The following is a 23863-nucleotide window of genomic DNA, read 5'->3' as shown; positions in this document are numbered from 1 at the left end:
ACTGTCCTCAGACTGGCCCCCTCTGCCCCTCGGGGTTTACAACTCTCCTTGTATCCCTTCACCACTGCCACCCCAGCCTGATGCATCAGGCAGCAGGCAGACTCTCGAGGCAGGAGAGGGGAGGCGGAGGGGCTATACCCCTTCCCTGCCTGGGTACCTACCATGGCCTGCCCACACCAACCCTGGTCTCGGTGCAGACTTGTCCTGCGATGTTCCTGGCACCTCCAGCTGAGTCCCTGCAAGGCCTCAGAGCTGGTGACCAGGGAGGCCCTCAGCTGGCCAACCTGCCCTCTGTCTCCCCTGCAGGGGCCCCTGAAGCACCAGTGCAGGAAGACCCCGGAGGCCAGTCCTGTGTCATCAGCCACAGTTCCCCAGCTTGGCTGACCCCAGCTGTGCTTGGGGAGGGTGGAGGAGGAGGGGTGAGGAGAGATTCACAGAGGGACAGCTCTCGGGAGGCAGGGAGGGAGCCTGGACCCAGAGGCAGTGGTGGGTGCAGAGTATCGCCTTTGTCCCGTGCTAGGGGTCCTCCTCCCTTTTGCCTCTCGGGGTATCTCCCTCAGGACTGGGCCCAGGGAAAGCCTGGCCGAGTGTCTGACAGTGGCCTTCCCCCTGCCCGCCTGCCCGTCCTCTGTCTGTGTCTGCCTCCCTGGGGAGCCTCAGTGTGAGGCCGCTAGGGTGCGAGGGTTGCATCCTGTCCCTGCGGCCCCTGACCGCAGGCTCTGCTGAGAGGAAGGGGCAAGGCGGGGCTCACTTCTCAGCCTTCCCTTCCTGCACAGGCAGCCGGGCGTGCGGACGAGATGATGCGGAAGGTAAGGGCCTCATGAACTTTTTGGGGTCTCAGTAGCTGGGTAGTGGGTGCCTGGGTGGGGAGATTTGCTGGATGAGGCCCCCCTTCCATGTGTGGGGGGTGGGGTGTTGGGAACTCTGCAGCCACAGAGATGCCTCCAGCCACAGTGGGGACAAGGGGATGAGGGGTGTCGCCGGCTGGTCGAGGAGCCCCCAGTTTTCTCCCAGGCTCTGGCTGGGACCAGAATGGCTGGGAATGCGGCCCTTACCCCTCCTCCCTCCAGCTTTCCTCCTGGGTCCCTGGGCTGGTCCTTCTCACGGCCCTGGGAAGTGCTTCTCCCTGCCCTGGGCCAGGCCACTTAGACTGTGGGTGTGTGTCCCCCAAGTGCAGGGGACCCGCTGCTCTCTGGGGCTGAGGGCGGGATCAGAGACCCCAGGAGGGGCTGCTAGGGCACAGCCTGGTGAGCCCGAAGACCCGCCCCCTCCCTCATCCTGGCGGCTGGAGCTCCCGGCCCCTCCTGACTTGACCACTTCAGGCTGTGTCCTGATTTGTTTGTGCTCACCTGCCATCTGTCCCTCAGAGGTGAGGACACTTCCCTTGTAAGGAGTCGGCCCTGGTATCTTGAAGTGCGTGCACGGTGGGTGGGTGGGTGCTGTAGGTGGTGAGCGGCTCCTGGCTTAAACAAGACGGGCCTGGGCGCCTTTCCTCCCTCTGGGTTTGGTGGCTGGGCACTGACTGTGCCCCATGACTCACGCTGTGGGTCAGGGCCTTGCCTGCCACCTGGGGGCTGTTGGAGGGTGGCAGGACTCCCTGTACCCACAGGGTGGCTGACACCAGGCCCTTCTGTCCTCTCACTGGGCCATGACAGAGGCCTTGGTGGAGGGCTGTACGTCACCCTCTGCACATCGCCCTCTGCACATCCCCCTCTGCACATCGCCTTCTGCACATTACCCTCTGTACATTACCCTCTGTACATCGCCCTCTGTACATCGCCCTCTGTACATCGCCCTCTGCACATCGCCCTCTGTACATTACCCTCTGTACATCGCCCTCTGTACTTCGCCCTCTGTACATCGCCCTCTGCACATCGCCCTCTGTACATTACCCTCTGTACATCGCCCTCTGTACATCCCCCTCTGCACATCGCCCTCTGTACATCACTCGGCCATGGGACGCTCCCACTGAGCCCCTGTGGGCCCTGGTGCCGGAGGCACGGTGCCAACTCAGTGAACCTCCCAGTCTTTCTAGTGAGGAGCCTTGGGAGGGTCTCCTTGCACAGCGGGGGCTCAGTGAGGCTGAACCTATGGATGTTTGCAGGAGAAGGAGGCTCTGGAGCTGGCCACGAGGCCACTCCTTTGTCATTCCTGCCACCTGCCCCCACCTCCCTACCCTGCCCTGGGATGTCCTCTCTGAGGCACTTCAGCTCCACTCACATGCGGACTTGGGCTGAGGACGTGGTGAGAGGAAGCTCTGAGAGGAGGTGATTGGGCATGGCACCAATCAGGCTCCCGAGAATGTTGGCTCTGTGGCCGCCTCTGCTCCCTGGGCCTCTGTGTCTCGTCCTCTGCCAAGTTATCAAAGGCTCCTCTTTGTTTATCACGAGTGAGCATGCATGGTAAGTGTGTGATGAGTGTAAGTGGAACTGACTGTCTCAGGCGTCTTCCCCCCGATAACCCTGGACAGAGTGCAAATCCTGGCCTGTGCCGCAAGGCCCTCCTCCTCACCCAACTCCTGCTCATCCTTAAAAACCCAGCACAACTGTCCTGCCCAGCTTTCCTGAGTCGCTGCTGGGCCATTCCCTCCTGGACATCTGGAGTCCCCTGTGTCCCTCCGTGGTCTGCCTGTGAGCTCGGCACAGGGGAGGTCCCACTAACCAAGTGTGGAACGGATGAAGTGGGAGACCTGTGTCCCAAGGCTCACGGCCTTGTCCCAGCTCCTGTTCTGGGACAAGGGGTGCCCAGCTTGTTTTTCCCTGTGGTAGTCACACCAGGAGCTCCTTGAGAATGGGGACCCCAGGCCATGCGCCTGCGTTCCCTCATCGATGAAATGAGGGTAGGTGCAGTGAGGACAGCGTGTGGCCAAGGCCAGCCTCACCTATCGGTCTAACCTGGGCCTCTGCCACGCCGTGGTCTTGTCGTTCCTCCCATTTCGAAGGTGGGGGCACTGGAGAGCCGAGAGCTTCAGCAGCCTGAGGTCCCACAGAGCGAGGAGGCTGGCTAAGCCTCAGGCTTCCGTGCTGCCACGCCCTCCACCCCTCAGGGCTGAGGGCTTTCTGTACATTACCCTTCCATTTTGCCTAGGAGGAGCCTGAGACTGAGAGGCGGGTGTTCAGTTTAAGGTCACGTCTCTGCCCCCAAAGCCCACAGTTCAGATGAGCAGCAGCCACCAAAAATATCTTGCGTGTCTGCCCTGTGTGGGTGGTGGGGACACAGATGACTGGGACACTGTCCCGACCTCAAGCTTTCATTCAGGGTGAGTGTACGAGGCATGCAGGCATGTCACACAGCAGTGAGGAAAGGTCCCAGGCTCTAAATGGTGCAGAGTGTTTTGAGGGAAGGAGAGATCAGGGACAGTTCACAGTGATGTCACCTGAGCGAGGTTTTGAAGGATGCATAGGAGTTTGCCATGTGAACATAATGTGTGTGCATCTGTGACTTCTGTCAAGCATCTTGGGATGCCATCAGCCTGGACCTGGTGTGAGGGCTGGTGGTGTCAGTCAGGGCCATCCGCCAACTGTGTGAAGGTTGCTCTGTACATTACCCTCTGCACATCACCCTCTGCACATCGCCCTCTGCACATCGCCCTCTGCACATCACCCTCTGCACATCGCCTTCTGTACATCGCCTTCTGTACATCACCCTCTGTGCATCGCCCTCTGCACATCGCCTTCTGTACATCGCCCTCTGCACATCTGTACATCGCCCTCTGCACATCATCCTCTGCACATCACCCTCTGCACATCGCCTTCTGTACATCGCCCTCTGCACATCGCCCTCTGCACATCGCCCTCTGCACATCGCCCTCTGCACATCGCCTTCTGTACATCGCCTTCTGTACATCACCCTCTGCGCATCGCCCTCTGCACATCGCCTTCTGTACATCGCCCTCTGCACATCGCCCTCTGCACATCGCCCTCTGCACATCACCCTCTGCACATCGCCTTCTGTACATCGCCTTCTGTACATCACCCTCTGCGCATCACCCTCTGCACATCGCCTTCTGTACATCGCCCTCTGCACATCTGTACATCGCCCTCTGCACATCGCCCTCTGCACATCACCCTCTGCACATCGCCTTCTGTACATTACCCTCTGCACATCGCCCTCTGCACATCGCCCTCTGCACATCGCCTTCTGTACATTACCCTCTGCACATCGCCCTCTGCACATCGCCCTCTGCACATCGCCCTCTGCACATCTGTACATCGCCCTCTGCACATCGCCCTCTGCACATCGCCCTCTGCACATCGCCCTCTGCACATCGCCCTCTGCACATCGCCCTCTGCACATCTGTACATTGCCCTCTGCACATCGCCCTCTGCACATCGCCCTCTGCACATCGCCCTCTGTACATTACCCTCCGAAGGCCTTTAGGGACTGGCCATTTCCTGAATACCGTGGACCAGGTTCTGCTATGCACTTTATAGACATGATCTTTGTAATCCTTGAGGAGGGTGCTGATGTTCATTTCATTTTGTAGATTGAGGCTCAGAGTGTAGATGTCCCTTTTCCTAAGGGTCTTCTCACTGCTAGATGGAGTCTCACCTGGGCTGGTCTCTCATTCTCAAGGCTGGAAGATCTCCCTGTGTGCTCCAGCTGTCTGTGCAGAGCACACAGCAGTGTTTGTGAACTGGGTCGAGTGTGCGTCTGTCTCTGCATACCTCGAGAGCCTTGATGGCCAGTGTGGGTGGGATAGACTGGGGACTTTTGCTGGCTGACTGTGTCTGTCTTCCCAGGGAGAAGGAGAGCAGGGCTTGGAAGTGGCCTCCTCCCTGGTGCTCCTGCCTTGGGGGTTGACCAGTCCCTGACCTGTTTCTGAGAGCTTCTGGGTCTCTCTGGCGATCCTGGTATACTTCTGGGAGTTCTTTTCCATCTGGTGGTCTGTTCCTCTCTTTGGAGGTGGTGGGGCTGTGGGGTGGGCACCCCAGCAGAGGGGCTGAGTTGCCTACCCAAGCTCTGTGCTGAGCTGGGCGAGGTACCTCCCCAACTCAACTCACTTTTTGGGAGTCCCTTCAGCCACCTGCCATGTGGCTGTGCAGTGTCCATTTCCCTGCTCACGTGGGTTTTGTTTTGTTTTTTCTCTCATCCCAGCGTCAGCCCTTGGCATCCAGCTGCCCCTGCCCATTGGGCTGTGCCCTGACCATTGTAGCACAGCATCGCCAGTGCTGCCTCCCAGTGCCCACCTGCCCCCTGCCTGCCACTCACCTTCTCGCACCATCCTCTGTGACCTCCAGTCACCTTGAGCAATTCAAAACTCCCCAGTCAAATGCTCCCTCTTTGTTGTAGCCCTTCCCCTCTGTCTGAGCTGTCACCCCCTCCAGGAAGTCTTCCCTGACTGCCCAGGTTAGATGGGATCTCCATAGCCCTAAGTGTTCCCCCGTGTCAGGACAGAGACCCACATCTGATTCCTCTCTGCTGCACCAGCCAAGGTGCTCAAGGCCGGGCACAGAGCAGGTGCTTGGTGGGAGATGGTCAAGAGCAGCTGGCCTTGCCAAGCCTCCGGGGCCGGGCGGGGGGAAGTGCAGCAGGGCAGCACAGCGTGGGAGGGGGCCCGGCTCTGTCCTGGAACAGGCATCCCTCAGTCCAGGACCCTGGCCTGGGCCCCGGGCAGGCAAAGCTGACGTTCTTGGCAGCGTGGACTGGCTCCGGGTCTTGGAAGGGAGGGTGTCTGCGGGCCTGCTGGCCTCGCCCCTTGCTCATGGGGCTCCCCACTGCTCCTGGGCCCACTTTTTCTTCCTTCACTTTCCACTGCCACCCCCTACCCCGTTTCCTTCTCATTCTCGTGGGGTCTCGGTCAGTGCCTGGGAGAGGCCTCTGCTGAGCCGCCAGTGTTGGCCCTTGTTCCGCATGATGGAGGTGCCTCCCGGGCTGCAGACGGGCATGTCCCTGCTCTTCCCCTCCGCTCTCCAGCAGCCGCATCCCTTTTCTGTGCCCCGGCTCTTTGTCTTTTCCTTCTCCTGCTCTTTCCTACCCTGCCCCCTCACCCCCGCTTGCCTCTGTATTTTGCCTCCCTGCCCCCACCTCTCTGTCCCTCATGGGGAGCTCTGGGGTTAGGGTAGCAGGCCCAGTGAGGGAAGTCTGGGAGGGCGTGGTGGTCAGCATATGCTTTCAGGGTCCTGAGCCAGCGCCTTCCTTCCCTAGAGCTTTCCCCATCTGGGTGTGGCTCCCCTTCTCGGCCCTTGCCCACCACTCCCTCCCGACACAGTTGAAGGAGGAGGACAGCTGCCACTCACTGGGGGGTCTGCCTCTGAGACTGTTGGTTGCCTGCAGAGTGGCTGTGAGCCCATGTGTGCGCCCTTGTGTGCCTTGTGTGTGTGTGTGTGTGTGTGCACGTACATGTGCAGGAGGGAGCAGAGTGCCTGGGGCAGGTCACATCTAAAAACCCAGTCAGGTCAGAAGCGGTCTCCGAGTGGCCCGGCAGCCCCCAGCCACCCCTTGCTGCCCTCCTTGTTCTGAGATGACTCCTGCTGGTTCAGGGCCTGCTCTGCTGATGCCTATGACATTCATGGGCCTCGGGCCCGGGGAATGGAGTCATTTGGGGAAGGGGGGCTCCCCCTGCTTGGCCCCACTTCTGCTTGGCTCACTTTACGCTGCCAGGGTGGGGGCGGAGCACCCAGGGGTGTAGTGTGAGATCGGCAAGGAGGACGCCTGATCCTTCCTGCTGTCTTTGAAGCCTCCCTCCTCCTGGCTGTGGTCACTATGGCAAGCCTGTCCTAAGCTCCACTTCTGGCTGATTGTTGAGCCCTGGGTAGAGGGTGGGGAGGCCTGAAGACCAGGTGGACCCATCCATGCCCTGGGCATTGCAGCCCTGGGAGGGCGCCCTGTGCTGGGCGATGTTGGCTACAGGCTTCCCAGACCCTTGTCTGTGGTGTTGGTGACAGAACACTCCTGGGCTGGTCACTCTCCTTTCCCAGGTAACACTCCCCCCTTCTCTCCTGGCCTCGGCAGGTTCTCCAGAAGCTGGGGAAGGCAGATGAGACCAAGGATGAGCAGTTTGAGCAGTGCGTCCAGAACTTCAACAAGCAGCTGGTGAGTGTGGGTGGCCCTTGGCCTTAGGGAGTTTGTGAAAATTCAGCTGCCAGCTGGAAAATGGCACGAACTGAATTTGTGGAGTACGAGAGCTTGGAGGAGGGAAATCGGTGTGGGCTGACAAGATCATGGAAGACTTCCTGGAGAAGGTTGCACAGGCTATGCATGCTGGGAAAGAGGAGGGTGGGGGTATGTATTCTTTAGGTCCTTGGTAAGAGACATAGAAAGGGTAGCTGGGGGAGAGGGAGGGTGGGATAGGAGCAGGCAATAGATTGTGGCCAGACTCGGGGAAACTGCGTGTCAGGGGCAAGTGGTAGCTATAGAAGCTTCTTGCCAGGAGAGTGGCATCTGCAGCTGTTAGCGTGGGGGCGGAGCAGGCTGGATTTGATTCAGGCATCTGCTGAGCATGGTGAGTGCCTGGCTCTGTGGCAGGCTCAAGGCTGGGCCAATTGGAGACGGCTGTGGACACGTCCCAACGGCTCTGTAAGGCGCCCGCGCCACTGTTCCCCTTTGGTAGGTGAAGCAGCTTGGATAATTTGCCCAAGGCCATCTAGCTCTGGAAGTGGATTCAGATCCATACTTGCCTAGCTCGAAAGCCTGGAAGGGACTTCCAGGACATCCTTACCAAGGACCATTATAGGCCGGGGGCCAGTGACAGAAGCGGGTGTTCACACTGGCACTCTGGGGGAAGTGGTTGGATATACGGAGGACTCGGAATACCTGCCCTGGGCCGCCCCTGAAGCTTCCCCTGGAGATCTGCTAAGTCCGTAGCCACTGCTGCAGCTGTGTGAGGACAGGAGATGACTCTGGCAATTCCCCCTCCTTGGGGAGGGCTGAAGTAGCTAGGAGGGGGAGCTGCACCATGGCTCTCTGGCTTTTGCAGGCCGGCCCCAGGGAGTGACAGGTGGGGAGGGAGGCCAGAGAAGGAGGCCAAGAGGAATGAGACCAGGCATGGGGTGTGAGGCAGAGTCTAAGCTCAGCTAGGGAAAGAGTGGGGTGAGTCCCTGGGCTCTAGGGGACCAGGCCTCTCTATACTCTTTGTCCATGTCTGAGGCCTTGGAAAGCACTGAAGGCACCCACCAAAGCCTCTGCAGCTGGCATGGAACCTGGGAAAGGGGCCTCCTTTGGGGAACCCTGACTGCTCACTGGTCAGGGTCTGGGAGCAGCTGGTGAGGGCCAGGGAGCAACTGGGAAAGGCCCGGGGAGCAGCTGGGAGAGCTGGGAGCATTCTGGGAAAGGTCCGGGGAGCAGCTGGGAGAGCTGGGAGCATTCTGGGAAAGGCCCGGGGAGCAGCTGGGAGAGCTGGGAGCATTCTGGGAAAGGTCCGGGGAGCAGCTGGGAGGGCTGGGAGCTTTCTGGGAAAGGTCCGGGGAGCAGCTGGGAGGGCTGGGAGCATTCTGGGAAAGGTCCGGGGAGCAGCTGGGAGGGCTGGGAGCATTCTGGGAAAGGTCCGGGGAGCAGCTGGGAGGGCTGGGAGCATTCTGGGAAAGGTCCGGGGAGCAGCTTGGAGAGCTGGGAGCATTCTGGGAAAGGTCCGGGGAGCAGCTGGGAGGGCTGGGAGCATTCTGGGAAAGGTCCGGGGAGCAGCTGGGAGGGCTGGGAGCTTTCTGGGAAAGGTCCGGGGAGCAGCTGGGAGAGCTGGGAGCATTCTGGGAAAGGTCCGGGGAGCAGCTGGGAGAGCTGGGAACATTCTGGGAAAGGTCCGGGGAGTAGCTGGGAGGGCTGGGAGCATTCTGGGAAAGGTCCGGGGAGCAGCTGGGAGAGCTGGGAGCATTCTGGGAGAGGGCCGGGAACATTCTGGGAGAGGGACAGGGTGCAGCTGGGAGAGCTGGGAGCATTTTGCGGGGGGACCTAGAGCAGCTGGGAGGACCAGGAGCATTCTGGGAGAGGACCAGGAGCATGGGGGAGAGGCCCCAGGGTCAAACCAGCCTTGGCTTGCCAGAGGGGCGCAACCTGACAGGCTTCACCCGACAGGGATCAGGGAGCCACCTTGGCGGCTTGTCCTCTAGGCCAGTTGTGGGAGGAGTTTCATGGCCTAGGTAGACACCGTGACAGGGAATATCTACTGCCTCTGTAGATAGGAACTTCCCAGGGCCCCTTGGGCCTCAGTTGCCTCACCTGCAAAATATAGGCTTAAACAAGAAACCTGGTCTTAGGTTCCGATTCTGTCTCTAGGAAGCCCCGGGGCGTGTCCCTACTCAGCTGGCTTCATCAGGTTGTCGGTTGCTCCGAAGGCCCTTTAAGGAGTTGCTGTGGCCATGGGCCAGGAAGTGCTGTGTGTTTGACAGACGTCTTTGCAGTCCCTGAAATAGATGCTGATATTCTCTTCATTTTGCAGATGAGGCACTTGAGGCTCAGAGAGGTTAAGCACATCTTCCAGGGCTACGAAGCTGGTGTGGGTGTTTGGGATTGAAATCCAGGCTCTGTGGCCTTTGGCTCACTCTCGAGTTTCCTCTCTGGAGCTGATCCCTTGTCCTGAGGGCAGCTGGCTAGGCTGGGGGGACAGGTTAGGGGTGGAGGTGGTGGGGGTCCCTTAGAACAGGCTGGGCTTTGGCAGAGGCTGAGGGAAGCACAGGTCTGGGAGCTGAGGTTCCATGTGGCCTGGCCCCAGGGCTGAAACCAGTGTTGCTGTGCCCGCTGTCCCTCAGAGTCACCCCCTCTTGGTCCCTGACTCTGGGCAAGCAGTCGCTCGCTGCTCCTTGGACAGAGGGGCTGGGCAGAGAGGCCAGGGCTAAAGATAGCCAGTGCTGAGCGCTGCCAGGCGGCTGCCAGGCTGTGGCTGTGGAGTGGTCCCGAGCTGGGCCTCTGTCTGCTCTCAGGCTCGGGTTTGGTGGGGTGGCTGGCTTTTTAGGGGCCAGAGATGGTAGTTGGGGTGTCAGTTTTGAAGTCTTGTTCAAGGCTGGGGCCAAGGCAGCCAGTTCTGGGTTTGATTGGTGTGTGGGGGTGGCAGGGTGTGGGGCTGGGTGTGGGGACTGGGAGGGAATGGGGTGAGGGTCACTGATATCAAGGGAGTGGATTCAGGAGGCTGCAGTGGGTTTGGGGGCCCTGGTGAAGGAGAGAGAGAATGGGGCATGGGAAGCCTGGAGGCTGAGGTTTTTCCTGCCTCTTTATCTGTGAGCCCCACGCCTAGTGGGCTTAGCGCTAGGAGGGACAAGGATGGCAGGTGATTTAGTCTTTGAAGAAGCGAACCTCTCACTCCTTCCTATGTGGACGGGGGGTCCCTAGGAGAGGGTGTAGGTCACCTTGCTGTCACCTGCTCTCACAAGGACCCAGGTGCACAGCCCCTCCTGGGCCTACCTGCTGCTGGTCACAGTGGCACCCCTGCCTTCTGCTCTTGCTCTACGAGCCCATGAGGGCCTCTTGCCCTTCCCCCAGAATACTGCACACACACAGGCCCTTCTGGAAGCCATCTGGGTCTCTCAGGGAAGCCTGGCGTTTCTTCCTAGGGGCCGTCTGTAGCCCTTCGGGCCCCAGGGCTGTCATTGCTATTTGTCTGGCACTGAGTTGGGACAGGTCTGATTCCTTCTTGTCCTCAGGGCCCACCCAAGGTTTTGCTCAAAGTGGGCGTCCCTGGCTATTGAGTGATCGTCACTCCCGGCATTGATGGCCAGGGGGCGAGAGTCAGAGCTGGAGCTAAAGGGGGTCCCTGTGGGAGGGGTGTCCCTGCCCCCTAGACCCACTGGAACACGGGAACTTGGGTGCTCAGGCCACCTGTGGGGACTGATATCCAGGAGATGCAGCAGGGTGGTGGGGATGCTGGCTGAGCCCGGCCGCACTGGAGCTGCGCCTGTTCCTTCCTGACTCCCCCAAGTCCTGTAGCTGGGACATGGGCTGAGGTGGGCAGTGGCTCCTGAATCTTACCTTCCCCCAGCTGGACTCTGTGAGCTCTGGGACCTCCAGAGAATTGTTTCTCAGATCTCTTTTTAGGGGCTGAGGGAGCCGGTCTGAAAGCAAACACACAGTGTTCTGTGCTGGCCTGGGCGCTGCCCTGCGGAGGGCAGCTGGCTGGGGCCTCAGCTCGGGAGGGCTGCGTGTACCCTGGCGACTGGCTTAGGGAGCCAGCTGCAGTGGGCACAGGGAGGCCGCGCTTCGGCCGGCCCCTTACGCTGCATGCCACGCGCCGGCGCACAGCCCAGTGTTGTTTGTGAATCACTAGGGGCCCTGGTTCAGCCTGAAGCCGGGGGATGGGGGGCACAGCGGCCCACCCCATGGGGACCCCTGCTGGGGGGGAAGGGTCAGGAGGGTGTGGGAGGTGTGGCTGTGATGGTGGAGGCTTGGCAGGGAGAGAAGCTGGATCTGGAAGATTCTGTGACATCAGGGGACACAATAGCATCCCATTATCCCAACAAAGCCTTTAATTGTGAAGACTGAGGGTGGCTGTGTCAGGAGTGGGACGGATCCTTCCTCGTTCCTCAGCCCTGAGGGGTCTCCATCCCACCCCCGATGGAATTCCAGGGAGGTCTGTGTGTCCGTGGTGGAGCGGCCGTCTGTTTCTTGACTCAGTCTTGCATCGGAGGGCCTTCAACTTGGATGTTCGTAAGAATGATGACTGGCCAGTGTTGTACACCCTACTCTGTGGAGGATGAAAGGAATTTTAGAGAATGTTTTTTTTTCACACCTCCTCTTTTTAAAATCATGTAACATCTTATGTGCTGCTCGTAAGCCCTTCCTGTGGCTGTCTCTGCTGTCACACGGAAACATTCATCGTAACGGGCAGATCTGTGGGTTACGCATCACTACCCATTACCCACAAAACACGCTGTGGCTGCGTGCCCAGGCTTGGAGGGGCTCATGGGCTCCCCCAGTCTCTGTGTGACTGGGCCGGTCGCTGACCCTCTGTCCGCTTCTGTGCTGTTGGGTAGGGCAGGAGTGTCAAGATGACTCCGTGGAGGGTGCTGACAGCCAGGGCACCAGGACAGGAAGAGCGGCCCCAGCTGCGGACAGGGAGAGGCCTGTGGTGGGGAGACAGCAGTGGGTTTGAGGGTGTTGTGCCTTGAGCCTGTGGAGGTGGCCGGGTCCCTGCTGGCCTTCGCCTGGAGATTGACCTGAACGAACGGGGCCACCTTCCAGCTCTTGTGCAAGCATGAAGCTGGCATGCTGGGTCTCCTGGGACCGGGCCAGCTGTCCCTTCTCCAGGGCAGGAGGTGTCCAGAACATGGATGTCTCTGAGACTTGAGCTGGTGGCAGGAAGGAGAGGCCAGGAGGGTGCCCTTCCCTTCGAAGGTCAGCCTCAGCCACTGCTGCTCTCCCAAGTCCCCTCTCTGCCTTGCATTCCTGTCCTTAGCATGAGGCACATCTCCCGAGCCTGCCTTCAAGGCTCCGGGGCCTGGCCCTGCTCACTGGATCTGAGGAGTGCCAGGCAGGGATCATTCACCTTCTGTTGAAAGATGAGGAGACTGAGGTTCAGAGAGGCCCACTAGCTTGTTTAGGGCTGTGTGGCTAGTAAGGGACAGTGGGGTCTGCATGGCCTCAAAGCCTGTGTGCGGCCCACTCTTTGCACGTGCTTCTGGAAACTTCCGCATCTCACTGAGCGTAGTCTCAGACCTCAGTGCTGGCCTCGCCTGTTGTTCACTCCTCCTGGAACCTGGAGTTCTTCACTCAGCTTTCCTGGCTCTGGTTTTGATGTCCAAGAGGGACTTGAGGCCTGTCCCATGCTTCTAGCCTCTCTGCTGGTCCTGCTGTCTCAGGAGGCCCCTGGAGACCACTCTCCCAGCTCAGGGAGCTTCACCACCCAGCCCGCTGCCCGCTCAGCCTCTTCCCTCTACAACCGATGTCCCGAGTGTCAGCTGGGCCAGTGTCCTTAGAGTCCTGGCCACGACCCCCGCATTCTGCACCTCTGCTCTAATGCCACCTCTTCCACAGGTCTTCTGTCTCTGTAAAGGCTTGGACTGGGCCCCCTTTCCCTAGTATGAGGCAGCGAGAGCTCTCTGTCCTTGGGCACCTCCTGAGCTTGTGGCGCAGGGGGCCTGGCGGTCACCACACCTGCCTTGGCCATACTCCTGTGCTCGGTCACTTGTCTGCAGTGTCTGACTGCAGGTCTGTGAGTGATGGTCCTGCTTCTCGCAGGTGCTGTGCTGTGTGTCATTCAGCTGTACCCACAACCTGTCATCCTGGAGGGTGGTCCTTGTCTGCCTGCCTTCCTTCCCAGGCTGAGAATGGCATCTGGAAGAGGGCAGGTGCCAGCAAACACGGCAGATGTCCCCGCGGACTCAGGGCTCCTGAGGCAGGGGTGACAACCGCAGCTGCTGTCCTGTTGGGAAGTCAGCTGATCAATGGCTGTTGTCAGGAGAGCAGCCTGGTTAGTTCATTCATGTGAGGGTGGCAGGAAGGAGAGGGTCAGGGACCGGGTGGGCCACCAGTCTTCTCTTTGCAGACTGAAGGCACCCGGCTGCAGAAGGATCTCCGGACCTACCTGGCCTCCGTCAAAGGTAGGAGGCAGGCAGGGTGCACCCATGGGGAGCTGGTGGGTGCAGAGCTGGGAGGGTGGGCAAGGGCTATCAGTGGGAGGTCCGCACCTTTCCTTCCTGCCCCACAGCCATGCACGAGGCCTCCAAGAAGCTGAACGAGTGTCTGCAGGAGGTGTATGAGCCCGACTGGCCCGGCAGGGATGAGGCCAACAAGATCGCAGAGGTGAGCATGGGACCGGTGGCCCTAGCCCTTCCCGGAGGGCGCCCTGGCCTCAGCTCCCGTCCCACTGGGCCGGGCCCTCTGGGACAAGCCGCTCTGGTTCTCGGGTGTTTGCATGCTGTGTGCCCTGGGGCAAGCTGCCCTCCCTCTCTGAGGGCTCTTCTCCTGACACGCCCTCACACCAAGGTGGGTCAGATGGTGGGTCGTGATCGTCCTTATTTGTGTGTTACGGCTCATGACTCACAAGGCCTCCCTGGCTGACCCCAGTCCTCAGCGTATCTGATCCTCACAGTCACCAGTAGGGCAGGAACTGTTGCCCCCATCTTACAGATGGGGAAACTGAGGCTCTGAGAAGCCACCGAGCTGTGAAGAGATGGGGCTGGGACTGGTCCCTGGGAGGTGAGCGCTGGGGCGAGGGTGGCCCAGCACCCGGGTGGCATTGCCGTGCTCTTGCCCGTCTCAGAACAATGACCTGCTGTGGATGGATTACCACCAGAAGCTGGTGGACCAGGCGCTGCTGACCATGGACACGTACCTGGGCCAGTTCCCCGACATCAAGGTGAGAGGCCCACTTGCAGATCTGCCCACCTGCAGGTCCCTTGCTTCTTGGAGGGACCTGGAGAGAGGACAGGGCCCAGGGCGTGTGGCTCAGGCCAGGAGGAGGCTGCCCTGGCCTAGCGTTTTATCCTCCAGAGCTGCTCCCTCTGTTGCCAGCCCGCCCCCCGCCCATTCCCCAGACATGGGTCTTCCTGTCCCTTTGGGTCTCAGGGCTGTGGGAGGAGGTCTCACGGTGTGTGTGTGTGTGTGTGTGTGTGTGTTGCTGCCTAGTGGCTGGCTGTGTGATTGTGGAAGGTGCAGAAGGTGGAGCAGGGCCGAGGGATGTGTGTGCCTGCAGGTCTCCTGTGTTTACACTGTGTGTGCTTGGAAGGGTATGTGTGCATGTCACCTGTTGTCTGGGTCTGCACGTGTGGGTGTCTTTGTGTGGTTGTGTGCAGTCACAGCCTGCTGTCTCTGCTGGGCCTGGGTGGGTGCTAGGAGCCGGCAGTGTCTCTGGTCTCCACCGAGGCGAGTGATCTCCCAGTGACATGCACTTGGAGCCGAGGCTGATGAGTGGGTTGACGAGATCCCCTTGGTGGGTGGGATTGGGGTGTCATGCTCATCCTGGCCTCAGGGTCCCCCAGTGCAGTTGTCTCAAGCTCCCCGAGTCTGATGTTGGTGGCTCTGGAGATGAGAAGCCGGGGGCCAGGCTGAGGAAGAGACTTGGCTGACACGTCACCAGCTGTGGACGCGGACACACGGGCTCACGTGCAAGAAAATGTTTCACACAGTGGGGCTGGACCGCTGGGAGGGGTGAGCTCTCTGCCGCCCAGAGGGGTTCCAGCAACCAGAGCTCAAGGGCTCCTGTGGAGCCGGGGTCCATCCAGGGTCTCTGGAGTCTCAGGAGGGATGCCAGACCCCACTCAGCACCCTCCTCCATCTGCCCCAGTCACGCATCGCCAAGCGGGGGCGCAAGCTGGTGGACTACGACAGTGCCCGGCACCACTACGAGTCTCTGCAAACCGCCAAAAAGAAGGATGAAGCCAAAATCGCCAAGGTAGGGGCTGGAGGTGGTTTGGGGTGGCGTCTGCAGGGGGCTGAGAAAGGCAGGTGTCCAAGACCCGAGGGTGGAGCCTTCCTCCTGCCTGGGCCCAGGTGGCTGAGCTGGGGGTGGGGACAGTGCTGGGCCCAGGCCGGTGAGTGAGAGGCCTCTGTGGGTGCCTGGGTGGGGCTCACCGTAGGCCCATTCCTGGCCCCGCAGCCCTCACCCAGGCCACCTGACAGCCTGAGAGTGGGCCTCTTGGGTCTCCCTGGAACGGTGCCGCCCTGCCTGGCGAGCCGGGTGGAATTCCATCACGAGATCCCAGGTGACCCGTCCCTGGCTGGAGGGAGCTGGGGGGTGCAGGGCTGGCCCCACTCATCCTGCGGCGAGGGGCTGGGGCGGCCACTCCTCCAGGCAGGGCCGTGCTTGCCAGGTCCCCTGTGCTGCTAACCATGCTCACCTTTTGCCTCTGCAGTTGGAGTTCACCCCCTCTCCTGGCCCCCTCGGGCTCCCCCTGATTCTCTCGGCCTCAAGGGCCCATATCTGCTTGGGGAGGTCCCTGCGTGTGGGGTGTGTGGACGTGCATTTAATCTGTGTGTCTCTGTTTCTCTCTCCCCACCTCCCTGGTCTCTCCACCCTCCTTTGCCTTGACCTCCCCACCCCAGCCTGTCTCGCTGCTTGAGAAAGCCGCCCCCCAGTGGTGCCAAGGCAAACTGCAGGCTCATCTCGTAGCTCAAACTAACCTGCTCCGAAATCAGGTGACGCTGGCTTCTAACCTTGCACGCGCTGGTGCCTTCCGGTCTGCGGTCCTGTCCTCTCGCCCTGCGCCACCGGGATGCAGGGCTGGTGTCTGAGCCCGGCAGGCCGGGCAGGGTGTTTTCAAAGGCCTCCGCTGGGAGAGCTCCTGCTTCAGAGAAGACCTGAAGTCAAATGGAGGGGTTAGAGAACCGGCTGAGGGGCTCCGTGTGACCTGGGTGGGGGCATAGGTGTGCCCGCTCTGCGGCTGAGTCTGTGGTCATTCTTGGAGACTCCTCTGAAATCCTAGGTGCTCCAGGAATGCCTTTGAACCATTTGCCCTCTGTGAGGGCTCCTTTGGGGAGGGAGATGACATCATCAGGCCCCTGTGCTGCCATGCCTGTCTCCTTCAAGTCTCATGGCAACTCTGAGATCATCTCGAATTTACAGAGCAGACAAAGCTTCCCAGAGAGGCACATCACAGCCTGGGACCCGAGCCAGTTAGGGGAAGGTTGGGGCTCTCCTGACTCAAGCCCCTGCATCATTTCCCTGGGACTTGTGGCCCCCATGGTGACTCTGGAGGAGTTACTGGGAGGAACCTCCAGTCTAGATGGGATGCTGAGACCTAGAGGGGAAGCATGGGCCCTGGAGGGTCGGCCTTTGGGGATTCATGGAGGGCAAGTGTTCCTGGGGGGCTTCCTGGAGGAGGCTGTTTGTGCAAAACTCCTGGGCCGTCTCACCATCTGGGCCATAGATGCTATGGTCTTATCAGCCCCCTGTCCTCCAAATGGGTCACGGTGTGGCCAGGGACCGCTGGATGCAGTGCCCTGTGAGAGGAGGGTCACGTGGTTTTCTTTGCAGTGAAACTGAGGCGCATTTCGGGTCAGCGTAGTCACAGCCTGGATGAGGCCCTCACACGCCTTCATATTCCCGAGGGGCCGGTGACAGGGGCCCGGCCCAGAAGGTTGGGTTTCTCTCTGGGCAGCTGCCTTATTTTTTCCGAGCTGCCTCTTGATTTCATCATTTTCACTGAGTGCTTGCGACGTGGAGCGCTCTGGGTGGGTTTGGCATGGCTTGCTGTCCAACTTCGTTTTCTATTTTTTTTTTTTTGAAGGAGTCTCGCTCTGTTCCCCAGGCTGGAGTACAGTGGAGCAATCATGACTCACTGCAACCTCGACCTCCCCAACTCAAGCGATCCTCCTGCCTCAGCCTCCCAAATAGCTGGGACCACAGGCACGCATCACCATGCCTGGCTAATCTTTAATATTTTGTAGAGGTTGTGTCTCATTATGTTGCCCAGGCTGGTCTTGAACTCCTGGGCCCAAGTGATCCACCTGCCTCTGCCTCCCAAAATGCTGGGATTACAAGCGTGAGCCACTGCTCCTGGCCTGCCTGTTCGATTTCTCACCTGATGTGCTGCCTGATTTCTTTTAGGCCAAAGCTGACTTTGGAGGCACTGAGTGTTGACAGCCTCATCCTGAGGTCAGGGTGCCCTTGGAGAGCCAGGGGCTGGGGGTGATGCCTAGGGGGCGTCTGATAGGCCCGAGACTTCATCTGACTCTGGAGGTGGAGGAGGAACCCGGGGCTGGAGTTGGCATGCCCTGCCAGTCAGTTCAGCACTTGGGCTGGAGGAGGAATATGACTATTGACCGAGGGCCGGGGTTTCTGAATCATTTTCCCTGAAACAGGTGAAACATTTTTTTTGGTTGGGAGAATCCCTTAGGAGGCTATGGGGCCTGCCCACTGCTTTTGAGCTCCCAGGACAGGTGTGGCTGGGATTCCCCGCCCCCACCCCCACCCTGGGTAAGGCATGTGATCACATCTTTGGGTGCTGGGCTGTAGATGTTTCCCATTTGGGCCAAACTGGCTGTCCCATTTGGGTGCCACTTTTATTTAAGCACATCCTCCTTGTCCCCACCCCACCATACCTGGCTGGAGGCTGGAGAGCCTTTGGAGTGAACTGTTGGCAGCTGGCTGGCAGTGAGATGGGACAGCTGGGACCCCGGGGGTGCCCTTCTGGGGGACTTGACTTTGAGGAGACAGTGCATCCTCTCCAGGCTGTGCCTGGGGGGCTGGCCAGCTCTATGCGGCCCCTGGGCTATTTCTCACCTGCTCTCCACACCTGCCCTGGCCTCCTGAACGCTGTCCTGGGGACCCCGGGGCTCGTGTGACTCTGCCCTCCCCCACTGTTAGCTTCAGTGGAGCCATGGGGGTGGCACGCCCTCCTCATGGCAGACAGCCCTCACCTCACTCCCTGCCCCTTCCACATGCTTCCAAAGGAGCTGGAACATGAGGAATGTCACCCAAAGGGAATACAAGACACAGGTCCTGACGTCAGGAGCTCTCAGATGGAACTGTCCCCACCCTTGTTCTCTGCAGTGTTGGGCTGCGTGAGCACGGCTGGGTGCAGATGTGTCCCCTAGACAAGCTGTGGTGCTGTCCCCACCGTCGCCATCTGGGGGGTTGGGGTGGTGCCTGTGTCATCATGGGGAGTGGGTCCTAGTGCGTACGGGGGAGGTAGTCCAGGCAGGTTCTTGTGGAATGTGGGACTTTAGGCCCACTCCTGGCAGTGGGGGGCAGGGGCATGAGTGACAGTGCTCAGCTCACAACAGGACCCCTAGGAGTCACTCATTTTATGGGCTCCATAGAACCATGGTTATGGTTGGCAGCCCCTTGCCAGGTACTGGGATGCCCAGAGGAGTAGGGCAGGGACGGCCCAGCCACAGCCTGGAGAGGGAGGAGGGGCAGTATTCTCCACCCGGCCCTGGTGTGGGGTGCCCAGGGCCCCCAGATCTGATCCATTCTAAGAGAGGCGTGCATGTTTGGATAGACATTCTCTTATTCCCCCTTTATTCTGCCTTTAAATTTTTATTAGACTCTAAAAAGCCAGGCAAGGAGCCCACGCCCATTCTAGCGAGTAGCTGGACGTAGCTGTTCACAGAAGCCGTGGTGGCCCCTCCTCCAGTCCCACCCCAAGTCACTGGCGACAGGGGACTGACCTGGGCTAGTCCTGGTGCCTGAGGCTGGATGGGACAGCTGGCTGGGCTTGGGGCAGTTGTGTGCTTTGTGGATAAGTGGCCTTCCGGCCATCTGGCCGCCTTTGCCAGAAGGCGGCCCATCCTGAGCACCAGCCCCGGCCTGAGAACGTGAGGCTGCTGGTGGGAAGTTTCCCTAGGCGGGGCCCGACACGTTCCTAGGCTGTGACTCAGACCCTGAATCCGAGTACCCCTGAGTCACTCTCCCCGGCAGCGTCCTCCCAGAGTGAGCCAGCAGAGCCCCTTCCACCAGGCGGGGTCTGTGACTCACCGGCCGCCTGCAGTCCCTTCCCCAGCACTCCGTGGCCCTGCGATGGGGCCTGAGCGCCACTGCCTGGTTGGTGTGAGCAGCCTGGAGGGCACAGGGCCTGCCCTGGGGACGGTGCAGGCCAGGAGTGGGACCAGGCACCGTCCAGCCCCCCGCCTCCTCCTCCCTGGCCTGCACCCTCCTCTAGGGTCCTCCTGCCATTCCTAGAGGTGCCGGAGCGGCTGCCTCTGGTCTCCGTCTGGTGGGGACAGGTCACAGGAGAGAGAGAGCTTTGTGGAAGGGCCGTTCCCGTGAGGCGAAGTGAAGGCTGGTGGCTGAGGCTGCCAAGAACTGGCCCTCAGAAACAGGGAGGGAGCCCTCGGGGGCAGGGGTGGGGCGGGGCGGGGGGAAGGCAGCGACAGATGCTGCCCTGAGAACCAGAAGTCAGCGGCAGGGCTGGCACCTAGCCTGAGGGGGTTCATGTGGAAGTGGCGGGGTCCCCACTTGGCTGGGTCTGGGGTCTACCTCTGCGCATGCCCTGTGTCCAGCTCGCCAAGGCCCCGTCTTGTCCCTTTTGTTGAGCCCTACCCGCCGCTCACTGCCCTCCCGGCCACCTGGGCCTTTCTTTGGCAATGGCTGCTCGGTCCTCCCTTTCCTTGATGTCCTGAGGGTCCTGGCTGGCCAGGAAGGGTGGGCAGGAGGTGGGTGGATTGGCGCCATGGGGCTGGGCTGGCTGGGCAGACGCCCAGCAGAGGGGAATGACACGTGCTGCCCCCCAGGCCGAGGAGGAGCTCATCAAAGCCCAGAAGGTGTTTGAGGAGATGAATGTGGATCTGCAGGAGGAGCTGCCATCCCTGTGGAACAGGTGAGGCCCGGCGCCGGTGTCCAGCCCGTGTGCTGCGGTGCCCGCGTGCTGCGGTGCCCACGTGCTGCAGTGCCCGTGCCCTCTCGGGTTTGTGTCTCTGATGAGCATGTGTGGTCGCTCGTGGGTGGGCGTGTTTCTGAGTTGCTGCCCTGACCTGCCTGTTCACCTGGCCCCCATCCTTCCGCCCTCCTGTAGCCGCGTAGGTTTCTACGTCAACACGTTCCAGAGCATCGCGGGCCTGGAGGAGAACTTCCACAAGGAGATGAGCAAGGTAGGCCCTCGGGGCCCCCTGAGGTGCCACAGTCCGCCCTGGCCAAGGGTTGAGTCAGTGGCATGGGAGGGGTGGCCTGAGCTCCTCCCTCCCCGCCAGGTTCAGCACACACCCGAGGCCACAGCGCTTCCTCCGGGCCCTGTGGAATAGCGCCTTTCAGGAGTGCCCAGGCCCAGGAGGGCAGGAGGGCATGCGGGGGAGGCTGTGAGCGGGTCTGGGTCCTTGCCTGGGCAGGACCGCCTGAGGGTGTAGACAAGGCCCTTTCAAACTGCGAAGGTGTTCTCTGGCGACCTCGGCCCGAGGAGTGCCGTGTTAGGACCGCCTGCGGGTGTAGACCAGGCCCTTTCAAACCGCGAAGGTGTTCTCTGGTGACCTTGGCCCGAGGAGTGTTGGGCAATGGTGGAGGTTTCCCGACTTGTAGGAACAAATAAGTTACTACCATTTGCTCAGTTTTAATTTTTCGCCCGTGTTTTTGACACATTTAAATAGGCCTGTTTCACCTGCCTGAGTCTGCTCTGCGACCGGGTCTGTCTGATTAGCGTACCTGTGTTGCGTTATTTTCCTTTTAACCTATTTGGCAGCTAAAACGCAAAGCTGTTGAACTTTGAAGTTTGAGACCCAGGGCTGGCACCCCCCGCCCCCCAGTGGTGGGTCGCACTTTGTCTCTTGGGCCCGCCCAGAGGGATGAAGCGATGATGGTGGATTCCAGGCCTGGGGCGGAGGAGGAAAGAGCTCGGGGCCTCCCCTGACTCACACCCCTCAGTGCGGTTTCTTGCCTCTTAGGCTTTCTCTTCATTACCTTTCTCCTTTCCCTTCGAAGATTTGAGACAACTTAATGAAAAGTTTAAAAAATAGAGAGAGAGGTATTTTGGAGAAGGAACATTTATATAAAATTAGCCCGCAAAAATATATGCCACAGGGCATAGTTGTTTATAAATTAGGATGAAAATTCGGCTCTGAGTTGCCTAGTGGCCAAATCAAAGAAAGGAATATTCTCAGTAATGAGCTCATGTGCAAGGAATAAACCTCCTCTCACACCTGTGCTCTCAGTGAACTATCTGGCAGTTGTGTGGTCTGAAAGCACCCCTTGGCAAAATGACCTTAACAATGAAGATCGACAGTCTGCCAAAACAATTTTTAAGAGAAAAATGTGAAAGCAGTGCAAGCTGTATGTGGCATTTTGGGATATTCCTCTAAGTAGAAGGAGGGGAAAAGATGGCTTCCAGGAGCAGCAGGCACTAGTGATGTGGCCCACTCCCCTCGTTTCGTTGCCCCCGTGGTTTTTCTGGGTTTGGTGTGCTGGTTCTTTGCCCTCACAGATGGGGAAAGAGGAGCTTGTTCCTGGCAGGGGGCGGGGGCAGTGGGGAGAAGCAGAGGTGTTTGGGGAAGGCGGGCTGTTTGGTGGCCCTGGAGGCCCCCCACCTCCTCACTGTCTCTCCCTCAGCTCAACCAGAACCTCAACGACGTGCTGATCGGCCTGGAGAAGCAGCACGGGAGCAACACCTTCACGGTCAAGGCCCAGCCCAGGTGCGTGCGGGGAGGGCCCTGGCGCCCCGACTCCTTCCTGTGACCCTGTTGGTGCCCTCCCTGGTCTCCTGTGGGTTTGGCCTTGGGAGTCTAGGGACCTCCATGTCTTGGCTTCTCTGTGCTACGGGAAGCAGGTGAGGGCAGGTCTCTGTCTCGAATGTCCCTGCCCCTCTGGCTGTGTTCGTCAAGGAAGGAGCACTCTGGGGAGCCCACGGGTCCCTGAGCTGGCTGACCCCATCACTGTGGAGCAGGAGCAGCCAGGGTTGGGGCGGGCAGCCTGCTCAGCTTTGGGGGCTGGGAGTGTGAACAGGACTGACTCTGGGATGTGCAATCCTTTCAGAGCAGGGAGGTAGCGTCCCCTTCCCTCTCCTGCTCCTGGAAAAGCTCATGTCCCTGGATGGTAGCATTATGTTCACCCAAATGGGGTCCTCTTCCTGTCCTCAGCCCCAGTCCCTCCGGGAAGCCCGGCTTCGGGGGGTCTCTGCTTCCTGAGGGGACAACTTGAGGGAGGAGGGAAATGCCTCGCTCCCTGGCTGTGGATCAGAGGATGCAGCAAGCCTGGGAGGCCTCCTTTCTGGCCATGTGTTCATGTGTGCATGTGACGGGGGCTGTGTGACAGGTGTGAGTGTGTGCATACACACAGGCATGTCTCAGCAGAGGGCGGAGAGCACTGATGAACCCTGTAAAACCGGGCAACTGTGTGCTTCCTGGGTACCTGGAGTATTGCCTGGGATGATGAGGGTATCGGGTGGTGGGGATTGCCCCCTCCTTCCCTGAACATAAAATAGGTGTGGCTGACAGGGGGCGTGGTGCCCTGAGTGGGGGAGTGGAGAGGTTAGGAGGGTGACGTGGTGGAGGGCGGGGAGGGGGGTGTTGTGGAATAAAGGCCAAAAGGTGAATCCAAGGTCAGGCAGGAAGGGACAGCTGGGAACTCTAGGATGGGTAAGCAGGGGGACAGATGTGGGCACCGGTGGAAACACTGGGATGGGTAAACAGGGGGTATGGGGGCTGTCCTGGCCAGAACCATGACTTCCTTTGGGAAGGGATGGAGAGAAGAGAGAGGGCAGTGGAGGCCCAGCAGCCTCCCTTCCCACAGAGTGGCCCCTTGTGCACTCTGTGTTCGGCCGGGGGCCTTTCCTGGCGCCTTTCCTGGCATTCTGGGCGCACCTGGAGCCCCTGGGGACTGGGACCACAGGCGGGGCGAATCTCCCCTGCCCCGAGCCTCCTGCCCCTCACCAGGCCCTGTTAGCTTCATCCCGGGCACCTGGCCACAGCGGAGACCAGCCAGGGCATGGGGGATAGTAGGTCCAGGCCCTCTGCAAGGCCTCTGGTACTTAGGAGAGGCTTTTGCCCCTTAGTCCTCTGAGCAGAGGGCTTGGCAAAGAGGGAAGGGGACAGGCCAGTGCTGCACCTGGCCTTTCCCCAGAATGAAGGCCTCCATGTCCCGTCCGTCCCCACAGAAAGAAAAGTAAACTGTTTTCGCGGCTGCGCAGAAAGAAGAACAGGTACCGGCAGTGAGTGCTGCAGAGGGGCGCCGACGCCCGCGGCCCGGCCGGCCCTGTGCATGCGCCTTGCGCCGGCTCCCAGGCGCCACTAACCCGTAACCTGGCTCCGTGTGCCGTGCTGCCCCGCAGGGCTGTCGTGTGTGTGTGTCGGGTGGGAAGGCACAGGAGGTGCCGGGCGGGTAGGCCTCTGAGCAGCTGGCTGGATTTGGCACGTTCCTCTGGGCGCCCCTCACTTGTCCAGCCCTGGGCGGTGGCCCAGGCCACCAGTGCACTTACCAGTGGAGAACAAGGCTGGGAAGGAGGCTTGGGGAGGGCCAGGGAGGAGACACTCAGCAAGGTGGGGTTTTTCTTTTAAATTCTATGTGTATACTATGTGTGTATACTGACATACATTCTTTAAGGAGGATACATTCCCATAAAACACAAATTCCAAAAGG

The 23863-nt window shown here is 60.1% G+C and overlaps 1 protein-coding gene across 22 annotated transcripts in view; it reads left to right on the top strand.

Moving 5' to 3' along the window:
- The window catches only part of BIN1 (bridging integrator 1), a 58483-nt gene that overhangs the window by 23566 nt on the left and 11054 nt on the right, over positions 1 to 23863 (top strand). For 5 of the 22 annotated variants that reach the window (XM_021667970.2, XM_064382855.1, XM_064382857.1 and 2 more), the window contains exons 2-12: positions 777 to 809; positions 6955 to 7035; positions 13409 to 13463; positions 13571 to 13665; positions 14126 to 14221; positions 15149 to 15256; positions 15907 to 15999; positions 20038 to 20123; positions 20319 to 20394; positions 21839 to 21921; positions 23382 to 23426. In XM_021667970.2, coding sequence (XP_021523645.2) covers positions 777 to 809; positions 6955 to 7035; positions 13409 to 13463; positions 13571 to 13665; positions 14126 to 14221; positions 15149 to 15256; positions 15907 to 15999; positions 20038 to 20123; positions 20319 to 20394; positions 21839 to 21921; positions 23382 to 23426 — 851 coding nt within the window. The remainder of the gene's footprint in view (positions 1 to 776; positions 810 to 6954; positions 7036 to 13408; positions 13464 to 13570; positions 13666 to 14125; positions 14222 to 15148; positions 15257 to 15906; positions 16000 to 20037; positions 20124 to 20318; positions 20395 to 21838; positions 21922 to 23381; positions 23427 to 23863) is intronic. The other 17 variants (XM_021667975.2, XM_021667969.2, XM_021667983.2 and 14 more) reach the window with 7 other exon arrangements.

This window comes from Aotus nancymaae, unplaced genomic scaffold (assembly GCF_030222135.1).
Source record: "Aotus nancymaae isolate 86718 unplaced genomic scaffold, 86718_ANA_hifiasm-v0.15.2.pri h1tg000029l, whole genome shotgun sequence".
NCBI lineage: Eukaryota > Metazoa > Chordata > Mammalia > Primates > Aotidae > Aotus > Aotus nancymaae.
This window is presented reverse-complemented; position numbering and strand designations above follow the sequence as displayed.